This window comes from Labrus mixtus, chromosome 3 (genome assembly GCF_963584025.1).
Source record: "Labrus mixtus chromosome 3, fLabMix1.1, whole genome shotgun sequence".
NCBI lineage: Eukaryota > Metazoa > Chordata > Actinopteri > Labriformes > Labridae > Labrus > Labrus mixtus.
The window spans coordinates 5,255,001-5,271,582 of record NC_083614.1 but is presented as its reverse complement, the minus strand read 5'-3'; the positions used below and the strand labels follow the sequence as shown (position 1 = coordinate 5,271,582).

The 16,582-nt window shown below is 40.7% G+C and overlaps 1 protein-coding gene across 1 annotated transcript in view; it reads right to left on the bottom strand.

The window, feature by feature from the left end:
- scfd2 (sec1 family domain containing 2) overlaps window positions 1-14,744 on the bottom strand; it is a 140,049-nt gene extending 125,305 nt beyond the window's left edge. Inside the window, exons 1-2 of the mRNA XM_061028996.1 lie at window positions 13,810-14,744; window positions 12,143-12,311 (exon numbers count right to left, since the gene is read on the bottom strand). Of these exons, the coding sequence (XP_060884979.1) occupies window positions 12,143-12,311; window positions 13,810-14,623 (983 nt within the window). The 5' untranslated portion in view covers window positions 14,624-14,744. The remainder of the gene's footprint in view (window positions 1-12,142; window positions 12,312-13,809) is intronic.
- Window positions 14,745-16,582: the final 1,838 nt, after the last annotated feature.

The following is a 16,582-nucleotide window of genomic DNA, read 5'->3' as shown; positions in this document are numbered from 1 at the left end:
CATATTTTATTCCCCTATCTCCATCCCTCTCCTCTCAGATTTCCTGCCCTTTTAAAGCCGCTGACATTTTGTTGGCAGCATAAAAAGGCATCAAAAGCTACATCTGTGTGCGCCTCTGACAGATAGACTGACATTCTCTACTTTGTACCCTCAGGAGTGACCAGAAAGTGAAGAGAGAAAGAGGGTATACGGATCCAACGAGGGGGAAGGTAGGAGGGAGCTAGTTGACAAATCCACTCTGTTTTTCTTTTACTTTTTTTTTTTTCTTCTTTTAAACCTTTTTTTCTTCTCTCGCCATTTCTCCTTTTCTAACTGCTGCCATGTGTTTAATATCAGATGTAATCTGTTCCAGACGTTGGGCCAGGGGGGCTGGATGGGGAGGAGAGAGAGGGGCTCACACTGGGACGGCCGCCATCTTTACACAAGAACCAGACGCACAAGCCCGGGCGAACAGGACTCGACCCAGGACCAGAGTCTCATGTAAAAACTGATACTGTAAAAAATAAATAAAAAAAGCTGGGTATTAAATAACAAACCTCCTCTTTGCTCATATTGTGACTGAGACATGAAGACCAAGTTGTGCATTACAGCTGTTAGTCAAGAGCATGGTGTCATTTTTCTGGAAAACTTCTCTAAAGCAGTTGGCAGTTGATGAAATTTTAAAAACTTCTTTGATTACGCACTCGCCGAGAAAACCCACATTCTTGTCATGGCTGGAATACCAATTCTGTGACTTGACCGGACCATATGTGTGCTGCATGTGAGTGTGTGTGTGTGTGACTTGCATCTGTATATGTTTGCAGACAACCTTGAGAGCTTTCTTGGGAGATGGAGGGCCTCACTTGAGTTTGGATGAAACATGGTTCTAATTTGGCTCTTTGCCCATCCAGCCAACCCCCACCGCCATCAGCCCCCCCGCTCCCCCTGATGCTTTCTCTGGGGCCGTTTGGTCAGACGCAGGCGGAGGCTGAGAGGTGAGGAGGTGAGGGGGTGAGGGGGTGGGGTTTATATTGGCACGGTGTGAGACAGGTTCCATAACCAGCCAGTGACCTTGTTGAGTAACTTCTCCACTATAGCAGTAAGAGAGAGAGAGAGAGAGAGAGAGAGGGGGGCTGGGAGACCGGCGCGCGTGTCGTTTGGCCATCTTGTAAGCATTAAGTGCAGAGTGGCTCTGTCTGGTGACGCCTGCTCAAACACGACCTGTAGGGGGCACTCTTGCTCTTGACTTGTGTATATCATAGAAGTGAATGTGCCTGCTTGGATAGTGTGTGTGGGAGTGTGTGCTCAAACTGAATCCTCCCACATGTGTAATGAGTGTTGTGCACATTAAAAAGCAGTTAACATGTTATATGGTAAGTTAAAGAAAGATGCTCGTACCACCTTAAAGAATGAACACGTATGAGCCCATTAAAGTGATGAAATACCTCTGACCGGGTCCAACTCATTAATGGCTGTGGGAGGGGGGGACTGAGGAGGGGGGATTTGATTCCTGGAAGTGTGTGATACAGCAGAGAAGAATGGCTCAAACCGTTCTGACTCAGGATTTCTTAAATGTTCCTCCCTCATCACCGGGTCCAACATGTGTATGTGTGAACACACATTTCAGTGTTTATTTCTTTACACTAACTCCCTCTCGTACTCACACAAGCAAGCGGTTCAAATCAGTATTTTTGACATGATTCACATCTGAGTCACTCTTTATACATACTATGATTGAATGTTATTCAAAGGTCAGTTCGCATATGATAGAAAAAAAACACTCTTTTCTCTTTTGCCTCTTGCAGTGTCTGACTTTATAAGTTTAAACTTTTCTTTTTAGATAAATGCCTATCAAACTTTCACAGATGTGAAATTAAACGTGCTATTGATGTGCAAAGAATCGACAAAAACTATTTAAAATTTCAGAAGCAACAGCTCTATTTAGAAAAGAGGGTCCAATCTTTCTGTGTCTTTTGATTCAGCTACATTTAACATCTCTGATGGGGAGGAAGATGATCCACTGAAAACTGTGAATGTTTGAAAAATTGTTTCTTTCTTGTCTGAGGTTTTTCTGGTTTCTGTTGGTAATGACTGATCACGTTTCTTCTGGTTTTTGTCGCTAAATGAAAACAGTGTTTGTAGAGGGCAAAAGACGAGCATCGGCTTAAAAATGTTGAGGGTCAACAGATCTATTCTCAAGACCCAACAACTATTGTTTAAGGATGATTTAAGTCTTTATTTATCTCCATAATCTGCATAATGTTTGTGTGCAGAGTGCATTCTAATTTCCCTCTTAAGTTTTCAGTCAGACCGTGAACAACAACAAAAAGAAGAGGAAGCCTAATATCCAATGCTGATTATACAGATACCTGCTCGACGTACCAGAAGCCAAAGATATATCGGCCAATTGTTTGGCTATGGCCCCAGGAGGAGCTAAATGTCGCTGGTGAGAGGAGCGCCTGGGGCAACTTGCTCAGCCTGCTGTTACTGTGACCCAGATAAGTGGAAGATATAGCACATTTAAAACAACCTTGATTGACCAAAGTGCTTTACAAAAACAACTAATAAAATAACATATAGAATGAAACACAATAAAAACACCATAAATAGGAGCATGAATAAAAATGTCAAAATGTCAAGCTCAAATTGTATTAAAGGCCAGAGCAAAGAGGTGAGTTTTTAGCAAAGATTTGAATTTTTCGATGGACTGAGCAGTTCTTATATTAACAGATAGACTGTTCCACAGATTGGGAGCAGCCACAGCAAAAGCTCTGTCACCTCAAGTTTTTAGCCCGTGCCTTGGAACATCCAAGAGCATCTGGTGTGTTGACCGCATCGCTGGATGGATAGATGAATGAATGAAGTATTTGAAAATATAAAAAAGCCAATATGGATGCAATTTACTACATAGTTTTTCAGTTGAGAAACTCCCTATAAGTAATCAGAGATCGTGATTATTGGAAATCACCAGGTTAAATTGGTCAGTATTTGTATAACAATCACATCCACAAGCTAAAGTGTCTAGTGCATGTTGTTGTTATTAGTGTGATGTGTCCAAGGACATGACAATTTCACAGTTAGCAGAATGTACAACTAGGTTTAGATCTATTTCCCAGTGATCCCAGTGAAGAATCAGATAAGCAGTGTTTCCCCCTCATGTAACAGAGGATTACAAGGTGAGAACTGTTCTTCACTGAGTGTGTTTTAATGGATCAAAACTCACTGTCTGTTTCCTGTAAACATCCCAACATGAACGAGTACATGAGAGACAGAGAACCAGGACCAGGCCTGGCCTTGAGTGTCAGTGTGTCCTGGAACAGGGACAAATGACCTGAAAGATTTATGGGGAGAAAAGAGGGAGAGGAGCTCTGCAGGAAATGGGAGAGGAGGGGAGATGCACTAAAAGTTAGTAACACCTAAACAGACACACAAGGAGCTCTCAACCACCATTTTCATCCAGGGACCTTTCCAATTAAACTTCCATTTACTACAAACTTCAAAATATCAGAAATACAAAAGTTGAATCCAATATTTGCAGTTTAAATGTGTAATTTTAAATAACAAACTTATTAAAAGACTATTTAAGGGGGATTCCGATACAATATTATTATATTATACAATATTTAACAAACTTTTTATATATGTTGGCGTCCAAATGGCTTAATGTTAAGAAAATGCTCCAGTTGGTTTGTTCAGCCAGCAGCTGTGAAACAGGCTGTAATGTCTTCATCATAATCCTTGGAGGAAGATTTTCTAGTTCAAAATCCATCCACTGAAGTTGATGTACACTGTACACTTTCAACCGCTTTAGACCCGACTGATGAGTCGCACAACTGATTTGAAGTTGAGCCGTATTTCAGCCCTGTTACGTGTTGTTTGTTGTGCAGTGTTAAGAAGGGCACAACAGCCAATCACGGCCCGCTCGTATGATTTTCTGACCTGTCTTTAATTTGTTACTGCATACACTTTTAAAAGGAAACTTACTGACAATTGACAGCACTCTGTCCTGACTGTACAGTGTGAGCATATACATGGTGAGCTGTGTGTTGTGAGTTGAAACTTGTGAGATGATATTCCACCATAACTTTTATACAATCCTGAAGTGTATGCCCGTCTTTAAAGTGATGTTCTTTTCACTGACAGGCTGGAGTTGTTATCCAAAGTGTCCAACAAGTTTTTTCCTTTTTTTAGGGCCCTTTTACCTAAGACAGCTGAAGGACAGCTGAAGAGAGACAGGAGATGTGGGGAGAAAAGAGTGGGGCGTGCTGCATTCCTGCTCCAGCTATTACAGAACAATTCACCTCTTTCACAAGGTCAAAAAAATCTGTTTTTATTGAAGGAGGTTTCAAAATACTGGAGTAGAAAAATAAAAACTTTTTGAACAATAAAAGTTGACATTTACAGCAAAAACAAACAGTCCAATTAACATCACATACTTAAAAATCTGATGTGACATAATGTTCATTATTTTTTTAAACTGTAGACAATGTGAGAGACTGTGTTAACCTGCAGTGAAGACAAAATGGTTAACATGGAGGAAGTTGAGAACTAGAAGGATTGGGTTTGATGCTGGAGTCTCTTCCTCTGCTCATGTGTCTTGGCCAGTTTACCATTTTCAAATATAAGCCAGCAGCAGGGGCTCTTTGAAGACGTGGGGGTGGAGGATGTAAAGTGCCATCTTTAGGGCTGTTTTATCATCTTACTGAATAAATACTCTCTCTCTCTCTCTCTCTCTCTCTCTCTCTCTCTCTCCTAAATGGAAAAGTCTCTTCTGCAGTGAAAAAGTCAAACGAGGGGAGAAGAAGACGGCCGACAAGACAGAATAGATTTTGTTATCTCAGTCTCGATGGGAACACGGAGTACAAGCTGTTCAGGTGAAAGTAATCTACTAGATTGATGTGCTGAGGGTTTCAGGATGAGATTTCTTCTATACGCTGAAGTAGAAAACAGAATTAAGAAAAGGAAGAAACAGAGACAAAACATCGAAACGAGAGCAGAGGACATGTCTGCTCACTACAGCTGAATCCCTGCAGCTCCTAAATCAAACTTCTAAAAAAGACAGATATGATATCCATCTTTTAAACAATTTCAATCATCATTGACCTTTGGGGTACTCTCGATAAAATCAGTGAGATAAATGATGAAAGTTAAGCAGCGATAAGCATGCAGATCAGACGGGGAATCATGCAGGGAGAGTGATTGTAAGACAGCTACAGAATCTTAACAGAAAATGTCAGTTTGATCTTCTTTTCTGCAAACATGAAAGCTGCAAGAACAAATTGGTTTTCACTTGGTGTGTGAATAGTTTTGACTTCCATTAAGGGAAGTTTTATTCAAGATGAGAAAAGCTCATGTCTGTTGGCATGACTTTGACTTTCTGTGAGGTGTAACAGCACAGACTTTACAAACCCTGTACAAATCATTTATACTCAGCTATTCTCATCGGGAGTCCAATATGGAAAAGGGTTAGCGTAATAGTTCAAGAGAAACTGTACAACTGTTCTCAATGTAAACATCTGGTGTTGCTACAGTAATGTTCTCTTTGTTTCTGGGACACAGCTTTACTCATGCCATTGTTTAATGTAGTTCAGAAGAACTGAAAGGTTACTTTTCAATACTTTTCATATTTTCACAGATAAGCTACTAAACAACACAATGAGCACCATGAGTCCAGAGGATGTTTCAGAAGAGGATACATGTTAAAGTGTTCTGACTGACTATAGATTCAGTAACATTTTACTAAGAGGAGCAGGAGGCCAAGTCGTGCTGTGGAGCAGGGCTGAGGTTGTAAATGGTAAATGGACTTAAGCTAGTGTAGCCCTTTTCTAGTCTGACTTCTCACACCACAGGTCACACTCATCACACATTCACACACTGAAGGTAGAAGTTGCTACTGTATGTAAAGTGACCATCAGAAGTAACTAATCCCATTCACACACATTCATACACCACAGACAAACAGCAGGAGCAACTTGCAGTTAAGTGTCTTGCTCAAGGAAACTTCAGACATGTGGCTGCATGAGCTGGGGATCGAACCCTCAACCCTCGGGTTAAGAGGCAACCGACTTCTGTTGTGAATTATGCCATGTTTTCTGGAAGATGTAGGCATTGCTGGCAAAGTCTTTGGATTGGGGATGGGCAGGGCCGGAGTGAGACTCATTTCAAGCCCACTTTAGTTCACAAACTGTAGATATAAGTCCAACAGAGTGCACTATTCTCTATAAGTCATAAATATGAGATAACATTTCTACTTTTTATCTTATCATTATGACTTACCATGTTTTGTTTTCTTTTTATCAAGGGTAAGTTTTACAGATTCAAAAGTCTTCCCTCCTTACAGACGTTTCGTTTTCATTCATTTTTATATCACAGTCAGTTTAGTTCATATAGTGTTATATCAGTACGTTTTTTCTGGACACTTTCATATTGAAGAGGTCCAGACTGCACTCTTTAGAATATTAATATACCTGCACACTCTGGCAAGAACAAGTGTGTAGGCATATTCTAAGAGGATTTTATCAATGAAAACTATTATTATGAATGTACAATTTTGAAAACAATGTATCAGTTTTTGGTGTGAGTCCTGCGGGGGCTCTGCTTTTCTTAGACACAAGGGGGGGGTGGGGGGGCTACATGGGGCTACAAGTCAAAAAGGGTTGGGAACCACTGATGTATGAATTTTGTGCATGCTTTGTCAGAAAAACTACATGATGATGACATCATTTCTAAATCCTCAAAAGCATTGTTTTTCAGGGAGTTTTTCTTTGAAAAGGTTTTGATTCTGAGCGTACTGGTAAACTGTTATACAGATACTTTAAAAGGCCCATATCACCATAAAAAGTATCGGCTGAAAGATACATCTCTTTGGCTCTACATTTAACATGTTAAATCCCCTTTAAGTATTTATAAAGATAGAATTTATGGGACATGTTGTTTGAACATTAATATCATCTGTAAATAACCACTGAGCCAAGTTCAAACAAACAGTGTAACCCTCCTAACACACAAAGGCAGGGCTGCATGGAAACTAAAGTGTACTGTGAGTAATAACGGAGTGGGGTTGTTGTCAGGCCTATAAATGACTTAAAAGACTAAACTTAAAGTAAAAATCACTAAGTATAGAAGAGCCAAACAATGCCAGAGGAGCCAACATAGAATGAATGCAACCAGTTTCCATACCCTTTGTTTTTCTTGGCGTGGTAAAAACAGGGTTAGCTGTCCTCAGCTGTCTGTCATTAGCTCTCCTTTTCCTCTCCACACTCGACTATCTCTGCTGTTTTGTTACTTTTTCCCATACAGCCTGGACTCAAATAATAGTGTGCATGGCTTTTTATTCATGCTCATATTTCCCAGCTGGGACCGAAATAGGTGTTTTTCCTCCTTCCTGGTGGTGCACATGCAGAATGTGCAGGGCAGATTTGAGGGAGATGGCAGCCTCACAGTGTTTTCTCGGTGCAGGGTGCGGTCGGTTACTCCGCCTGGCTGCAGCTCAGCCAGCTCCTGAGGCTGGACCAGAGCACCTTGGCCACCCGTACTCACTGCTGCCCACATACACCCACTCCCACCACAGGATCAAGGTCGGAGGCGGCCAGATGACGGGGGTGCAAGGGTTCAGGCTGGGACTGAGGGAAACTTGGTGCCCTCTGTTCAATGGGGGTTCATGTGTGTGCTTCTCAGGATCAGAAGAGCAGTGCAGCCAAGCACAGCAAATTACACGGACTGGGCTGGGAGGTACCTGACCACAGACACATACACACAGACACACAGACACACACACAGACACACACACACACACACACAGACACACACACAGACACACAGACACACACACACACACACACACACACACACACACACACACACACACACACACACACACACACACACACACACACACACACACACACACACACACACACACACACACACACACACACACACACACACACACACACACACACACACACACACACACACACACAAAACAACTTCCACTGCCACTTTCACTCAACATCCCTCTATATACAGCTAACTGTGCAACCTGGCACTATTTAATGGCTGAAAAAGGAGCCAAAGTAGAAGAAACCAGCACAGACAGTTTGTGTGTGTGCGTGTGTGTGTGTGTGTACCCTCTCTGCCATGATTACAAGAGGAACCACAGAGTGAAAGTCAGGTTGAAGGATCAGGAAAATTCACAGCAGGTTATGAAAGACAATACGACTGTAATTACAAAGTAAGTGTGGGGTCTTGAAGGGAGAGCCTAGCATCAACAACCACCCACAGACTGTTTAAGACACACTAATCTATAAAAATATCCTGGACTTACTGAAGCAAATATCATACAAAAAGTCCAAATTATGCCCGCACACCTAATATTTAAAAGGCTTTAGCCGGTCTACAGAACAGAACCTACCAAAACACACTGTGGTCTGAACTAATAATAGCTCCACAAATCAGAGGTGTTTAAACATCCAGCAGGAGGAAATTATTATATAGACATTCTCACCACACAGAGCCAGCAGGGTGCAGTGCTTTGCACATTTCACATCAGGCAAAACTTTAGAAAATGTGTGTTTTTGTATCTTTTGAAAAGATCACCCGAAATACCAGAAGAAACTAAGCTCTCACATCCGTCTTTACATGAGTTTCTTCAAGATGAACAACTTTTTCACAGTAGATTTTTCAGCACACAACGCTTGAGGAGGTTAAAACCAGTGTATCATGTATAAAAATAATAATAAATCAGACTTATATAGTGCTTTTCTAGAGGCTTTTTCCATTTCACATTTTTGCCCTCTTAAACTGAAGTATCAGTCTGAAAAACCCATCTCAGTCGGTCTCTAATCTTTTGTAGAGATTATGTATAAGAGAAGCAGAGCTATAAAAACATGTATTTGCAGAGCACTTGAACACATTGGAGTGATTGACGTGAACTCGGTGAGCTGTGCACTTGACGGTGGTTTAAATAAAGCGGGGAACTCGAGGCTTCTTCTTTCTCGCTGCGCCTCGGCAGCACTTCAATCTCCTCAACATCTGTGATAAGGCTCAACTGGGCCATCTGCTCCGAGATAGCACAGGCAATAACACTCCTGCTGATCCAGGCTAGCCTCCATCAGACACAAACTCCATACAAACATACACACACACCCCCCACACACACAAATAAACACACACACATAAACATTTAAGGTGAATGACTAAAACAACAGGAAAGGAACAGTCTGTAAAAGTTTGAATTTACATCTCACTGCTGTGGTTGTCTTAATATCCTCTGTGAAAAAGGCTGTTTTAATGTAAACTTGGTCATTGTTGTAACATACATTTGATCGTCCCCTGCATTGAATCCTTTCTTAAAGATAATGTAAGAAGATAAACTCATTTTGCTGCAGCATCAAACATAAAAACATGAAACTTTGAATCTTCCCACAGAGAAAAATCAGCTGTCTTTGTTCAACTGACTGACATTCAGAGCAACTACAGCGACTTGAGACGTGCATTTTGTGGGCGTATTGTCGGTATCCGGCTGACGTGCCCCAGACTTGAGCCCTGCAGTCGAGGGTCAGTTCAACCCGCCCCCGCTGAGATCCCGTTATCTGCTACAGTACACACACTGTCTAAACACCACTGACAAGAAAAGATCTAAGACCGGTTCAGTTACAGCAGAAACTGTCCCCGCTCTGCTTTGTGTATGTTTCAATCCTTTCATGAACACACAAGCAGACGTCGTACAGCATGACAGCTCCAGCCACAAAAACTCTTCTTCTCACTGAAAGACTTTTCCTCCTGCGACCACATGAAGGGGTGCAGAGACGAGAGTGAAACACATGATGGAGGACTAATCCTGCCATGTACAACAGACCCACCGCAGGCTGCCAAACACGTGCATCTGCAGAGGCAAGCTTCACTGAACCACCGGCACCTAACGCTGGTCATGTGCCACTCAGCTTGCTCAGGCTGGATAGGAGGAGGTGTGTTTGGACGTGATTGTTCAGGTGTGAAAAGAATGAAAAGACATATATCATAGTTGTGCCAGAGGCAGGGATGGTGAAATATGGACAGTTCTGGTTAAGACCTGTTCCAAGATGATAAAATACATTTCCAGACTGACTGATTGATTTAGATCTGGTTGGTGTCAGGTTTTGTTTTTATCACTGTTTCCTTTATGTGAATGATTTTGACATAACGAGGGAGAAAAGCCGTTAAAAAGTGGCATTGCTAGCTCCTTTAGCATAGCTAGGTATCCCATGATACTTAGCGCAGCAGGCCAGACGGTTTCATCACAATACACATTGATCGTGGGCAAATTTTGATAGACTGTAGCCACCTTGTTTTCCACCAAGCGGTCAGGATTGGTTCAGTACAGTTTGGTACGGTAAACCCTGATCTTGCTTGTGTTTCCACAGCCAACTGTACCCTTACACATCAATAAAGCACCGTGGAGGGACAGCCAATAAACATAAACAAAGAAGAATAACGTGACACAGTGAACAAAGATCAATGATTCTTAGGTAGGTCTGCATCTCTGAGGTTGTCCATGGGGCGGTGCTACACTCTGATAATAGTCGCAAAAAACAAAAACATCCTTGAAATGAGTCTCTCCAAATCCACAGGATATTTAAACATTCAGCGTTTTTTATTTGTCCTTTATTACGGGAAGTGAGGTTTTCTTTCAACCAATCAACGGACTGCAGTGTGTCTAGCATCCTTTGGGGTCAGATCAGTACCCTTGGAATCCCAACAGAAGGGTAGCAACAAAGTAGGACAGTATGGTTATATTGGTACCCTTCCCAACTTCTGACAGTGGAAACGCTACATGTGTACCGTACTGAACCGAACTGAACTGGATGGCTTCGTGGAAACAGGGCTATATCTAAGCTTCCCACATAGTCCTGAGAAAAGACCAAAGCTGCAAAATAAGCTGTATTTGTGTTTGTTTACTTTCACACAGATTTTTGATGCTTAAAGGTCACATATTATCCTCCTTTTCAACAAGTTTTATTAAGTCTCAGAGCTCCCCAAAACACACCTTTGAAGTTTCTTGCTCTAAATCCACTCTGATCCTGTATTTGATGATGACTATAAACCCCTCTATTTCAGCCCTGCTCAGAACAGGCTGTTTCTGTGTCTGTACCTTTAAATGATACTGAGCTGTGTCTGACCCACCAAAGGGGATGTGGCTTTGGCTTTCTCGCTCCATGCCCTATAGGCCGCCACAGGAATGAGTCCTAAAACCTAGAAGTAAGTTAGCATTTGAGCATCATGGGGTCTAACGTCTAAAAGTCAACGGGGATTATGAATGGGTTTGTGGTTAGACACCTGAAATAAGGTCTGTGGTTAACACAAGCTGAAGAGATGTTGGTGTTTTGTTAGACCACATAAACTACGTTAGGTAATACCCACACTTGTGAATCTTTAAGTTTTTACTCGTCTTTAAAAAGTCGGTTGCTAACAAGTGGCTAAATGTGACTACAGTGGTTGTCGGGGACATTAAACGTCATCACGCCGGACACAGAGGACGGGAACTCTCTCACTAGTCGGAGATGTCTCCTGTAGGTTTAATCTTTAGGTTAAGGTGAATATTATGTTAGTAAACTATTTATTAAACTACGTGGATTAGTTTATCGGAGATCGTCTGAAGAATAACGCTAGTGATGTCACAATCAACCGACCGTGGTGTAGTTAGCTTGTAGCATAACGTTAGCTTTTTACTTCTGTCGGCCACATTAACGCTTCAAACATCATAAAAATGGTTTTCATCTGTGAAGATTATCCTGCTGAACAAAACGCCTACGCTTCAGAAACGTGTGTTTACCACAGAGATTATTTTCTGCAATGATCCAAAATCCAATGAAAACATCCCATAGGAGAATTCTCAACGGACCCCATGGAGATGCTACTTCAGGGTTGGCCTACAAAAATACGTCATATGGTTTGTTCTCTATTGTTTACGGCGAGGGGGGAAAACTCAGAGGGAAAAACAAACACCTAGCTGTGGGAGTATCAAGAATCTGAGTGATCATTCATCACAAATGTTCACAAATAATAAAAGTTATTTGAATTCAAGTCTCTCATTAAGAAATAATGACAGCTGTGTTTGAATGTTTATGACTCCAACTAACAACTTCATTAACTCTGATTCAAATACAATGAAAGGCAAACTCACTGTGTCTGTGCCAGACAGCCGGGGGCCACAGTGTTCTGGGAGTGGGGCGTTCTCTGCAGACTTGTGAGCTCCAGCATGTCCACCTGTACGTCTGTCACATGACCAGGTAAGGGATTGAGCACAGTCAGAACCTTCTCCACCAGGTTGTCGCCATGGTGACCAACAGCTCCTGAGAATCAAGAAAAAAAAAAGAGTTAAAAATAGAAAAGTTTGAAGTAACAGTTATCTATCGTGTTTACAGTTCAGGCATGTCCCGAAACCAGACTTTTTAACTTCTATTTGATACAAGGAAAAGTCAAAACATATCGATTGCTGTTTCAGAATCATGACAACAAAATTAGTCAATATTTTCTGACCTGTGAATTTGAGAAAACTATCGCTGATCTCTCTGCTGCTCTCTTGCGACAGTTTTGGATTATAAATATGGTTGAAATTCTGAAGTTTTTTTAAAGCTTCTGTACTTTTCGATTCTATTGATCATTAAAATAACAGCGATTTTATCAATTTAAAACACCATATTGCAAAGGAGCAAATTAAGGTTGTCAAAAATGTTTATTCTTTGATACTTTTCTTATTTGATGCATTGTTTTTGTGCAATTGAGACAGTGTGCAGAAGTTTGCCTGCAATTTTTGGTAAGACAAACAAGATATTGATTAGAAATATTGGGTGCCTAGGACTTCTATTTTTGTTACAGAGGTATTGACACAGGTACCAGTATAGTTGAATTTCACTAGTATCATATCAAAGTTTAAAAATCTGGTAACCCTATATCAAAGAATCCAAAATGTTGAGATCCTTAAATCAACAATATGAGGGAATTTGGTTTGGTGCACTTTACCGCCCAATGAAGGTTTCTGTGTGCAAAGAGCACTGAAGTAAGACACACAAAGTGCTGATACAAACCATGTCGACTGATTAGGTTCAATAATATCAGTAATAGCAAATCTGACTCTGCTAGAGAGTCTGCAGGCTGTTAGTTGCAAACTTTCTGCATGTGGAGTATGTGTATGTGTATTTAACTGTTACCATGATGTCTATAGGCTGTGGCTAAATGTCAACATTGGAGAGGGTCATTTATTGGTTGGTAGTTGAGATAGGTTTGTATAGTTCCAAACTTATAAAGCTAACATTTAGATCGACAAGAAAGAGACAACTTTTTGCCATAAAATGAATTTATTTATTCATTTGTATCACACCTGAGACATAACCTGGTTTAGATGACATTCTGCATCCTGTAAAGCTGCTAAACATGAGACAACAGTTACGATGCAGCCTAATGTAACATCACTATCGGTTGTGTATAATATCTGCAGTGATGCTTCCTGCTCGGCCACTCTCTCTTTTTCTCTTCTCAGTGTCATCTGCACCGTCACTGTCCTCATCTGTCTCTCAGCCATTGTATCTGACAGTACAGAGACGGGCTAACTGGCTGCTCTGTAGCTGAAGACTGCTGTGTGAACTAGTGCCGTAAAACTGTATGCACTTCTTGCAAGACACCCTGAGTCTGCTGCCAAAGTTACATAATGCATTAAACAGGTGACCGGGTGATGGAAGTTGACCTTTTGACCTTTGAAACTACTATTTTAAGTTGGAAAAGTGACACATTGTTGCTTTAATGAATACTATAAATGATGTTGGTGTTGTTAAAAGGGTGGTTTCATTTCACCTGTTAGATCCATTGTACGGTCCACAAAAATGATGGATGCTTTATTTGGCGCCGTCTTCCTCCGGTTTTTAGCTTGAGGGTGATTGGCCAGTTCTCCTGCTATGATCCGGCTCATTGGTCCCACAGCAAAACTCTCCTCCCTGGTCCCTGTAGCTTCAAACACTGAATTTAATGCTGCAGCCAAAGATTTGATCTCAAGCTGCAGCTCAACAGGCAGAGAGTGCATGTCAACATCCAGCAGGCTCCCAAATCTCTTCTTCTCTGGTCTTTTTGCATTGATTGCCTGCAGGTCAGGTGAGAGCAGGGGGAACAGGTGAGTGAAGGTGGGTGTGAGGAGCAGGTGCTGGGACACGGGGGCGAACACCACGGGGGCATGCATGACTTCAGCGGTGTAGTTCATGTTCCCCATCCACTCACAGAGTTTCTCCTCGAACTGCTCGAACACAGGACTCCCCTCCAGCTCCGCGGTGACGTCATTGGCGAACAGGTGAACAGAGTGAGGCACCGTGGTGAAGACAACACAGTACTGGAAGTGACTGAGAGAGATGATGTCTTTAATGATGTCCACCGTTATGCCCTTCAACAAAGTGCTGACCACAAACACGGCCTTCGGTTCATTCACTCCGCAGGCTTCAAAGCTTGAAAACTGCTTTAAATTTCTGGCTCCAGCCTCCAATAAGACCTCAGCTCCTCCGCTCCAGTGCAGAGCTTCAGCGCACCTATCATCCATAAAAACGACCGCTTTCTTCACCTTCGACGACACCTTCTCCCACATCTGCTGCGGCAAGCGCGTAAAATCCTCCGCCGACGACATTTGTTTTAATTATGAGTGTTAGCTTGATGAAACGGAGTCAACGACACATCAGAAGTGCAGCTAACGTAGCTTCAAAAACCAAAACAAACACACGAGTCTCCTAAAGGTGACGTGGCAATTGCGCGTCGCACCATAAATACGTCACAAGCTTTCACTTGTCGCTATGGCATTGAGTAGATTTAACAAACCGACTCGCATGAAGTGCCAATAAAGTTGATAATAATCAAACTTTTCGGAGTCAAATATAATCAAAGAGTTTTTTATAATTTAGTACCAAAAGTAGCAACGAAATTTCAAAGGCTGTTAAGTGAAAAATAATCCTAAAATATAGACGAAATGTAACAATCTTGTCTTTTCCCTGATATCACTGATCGAACAAATGATAACTAGCGGATAAAATGCATATTTTAAAAACATGTGGAAACGGAAAACAGAAAACAAATACATGTTATGAATAAATAACTTAAATATGTGATTAAAAAGATTAATAGGCCTAGCTAGAAATATATATTAACTGTTGAATATATTAACTGTCAACTTCAATGAGACGACACATTAAAATCTATTTTCTGTCTCCATAGAAACAGATTCATGTCAATCTGACATAACTGACAGGACCTTTTATCAAAGAGTTTAATTTATTACCAAAAACAGCGACGTGATTTCACAGTCTGACAGAGAAGAAAGAACACACCTTTTCCTTGATATCAAAAACACGATCAATACAATTAGTAATGCACAAGCACGAGAAGCTCATAAAATAGCCGATTTAAAACAGGTAATAAATAAATAAATTGTACGCTACATAATCAAAATATTTGAAAACATAAAAAAATATTACGGAGAGAAATAAAAATAACCGTTAACTCACAGCAGTTGGTCAATGTAATATTCTAAACTGTCTCCATAGAAACGCATTAACACATAGACAGGGCTGATGTTTACAGTCTTTATGGGCTGAATTGATTAATATCTATGATCAATTCTTTAAAAGAAGAACTACTTCTCTACGTTTTTGTTCTGCTGTTTAAAACGTCCTTTTCTCCACTAAAATGTCGTCATCTGAATCGGACTCCACTTTTGTCGATGAAGATGAAGATGAAGAGGGGAAAATATATCACTGTAAGTTTGTTTGATCTGTTTTATTTTTGTCTCACACAATTAAATGATTTAAAATAGCCTGGCAACACTTATATATATATAGCCTATCAATATACTTCCTATCTGAGTCATGCTTAACTACTTTATTGATTATACTAGGCGGTAGGCTATTGTATTAATGAATGCAGGATGTATCACGAGTTCCTGTGAGTTCCTTGTTGTGTCGTTTAGTTCACAGATAAACTAATCCTATCCTAGATTAAGCAGCATTATTCTCAGTTACTTTATTTTTTAATCGATATTGTATCTATTTAGCCTATAGCTTAATTCCACCTTCATTGATTTTTATTTATGAAAAATACTATTTGATCACCCCATCTGTAGGCTAAACCACAGATTATAAAAATATAAGGACACATTATAGCCTATCTGTTTGGGATCCCTCATTTACTCATAGCCTAACTGTATTAATATATTCAAATATAATATAACTTTCAATAAAGATTGGACAGATCTGTTCTACTGAACTGTTAATCCTATTCTTTCTTAACGGTCACTGTGCAGGTACTAAACTGGACTAAACCAACAGGTTTGACTCATCCTGGTGATGTAGGCAGACAGCCCCCTGTTGTCTGATGGTAATAATAGGAAACTAAACACTTCAATGACTATTTTTTTTAAATGAGTATTTTACGGTTCTTTTTCTCACTTTGTTTATTTTTTATTTTTAAATACAATTAATCTTTCTGTCTGGTTTATTCCTTTGTCTTTCGTTGTTAGTGTTGCACATCTGGGCATTTTTTTCTATCATTCATTTTGATGTCTTGTATTGTTTTGAAAGATGCAAAAAACTATAAC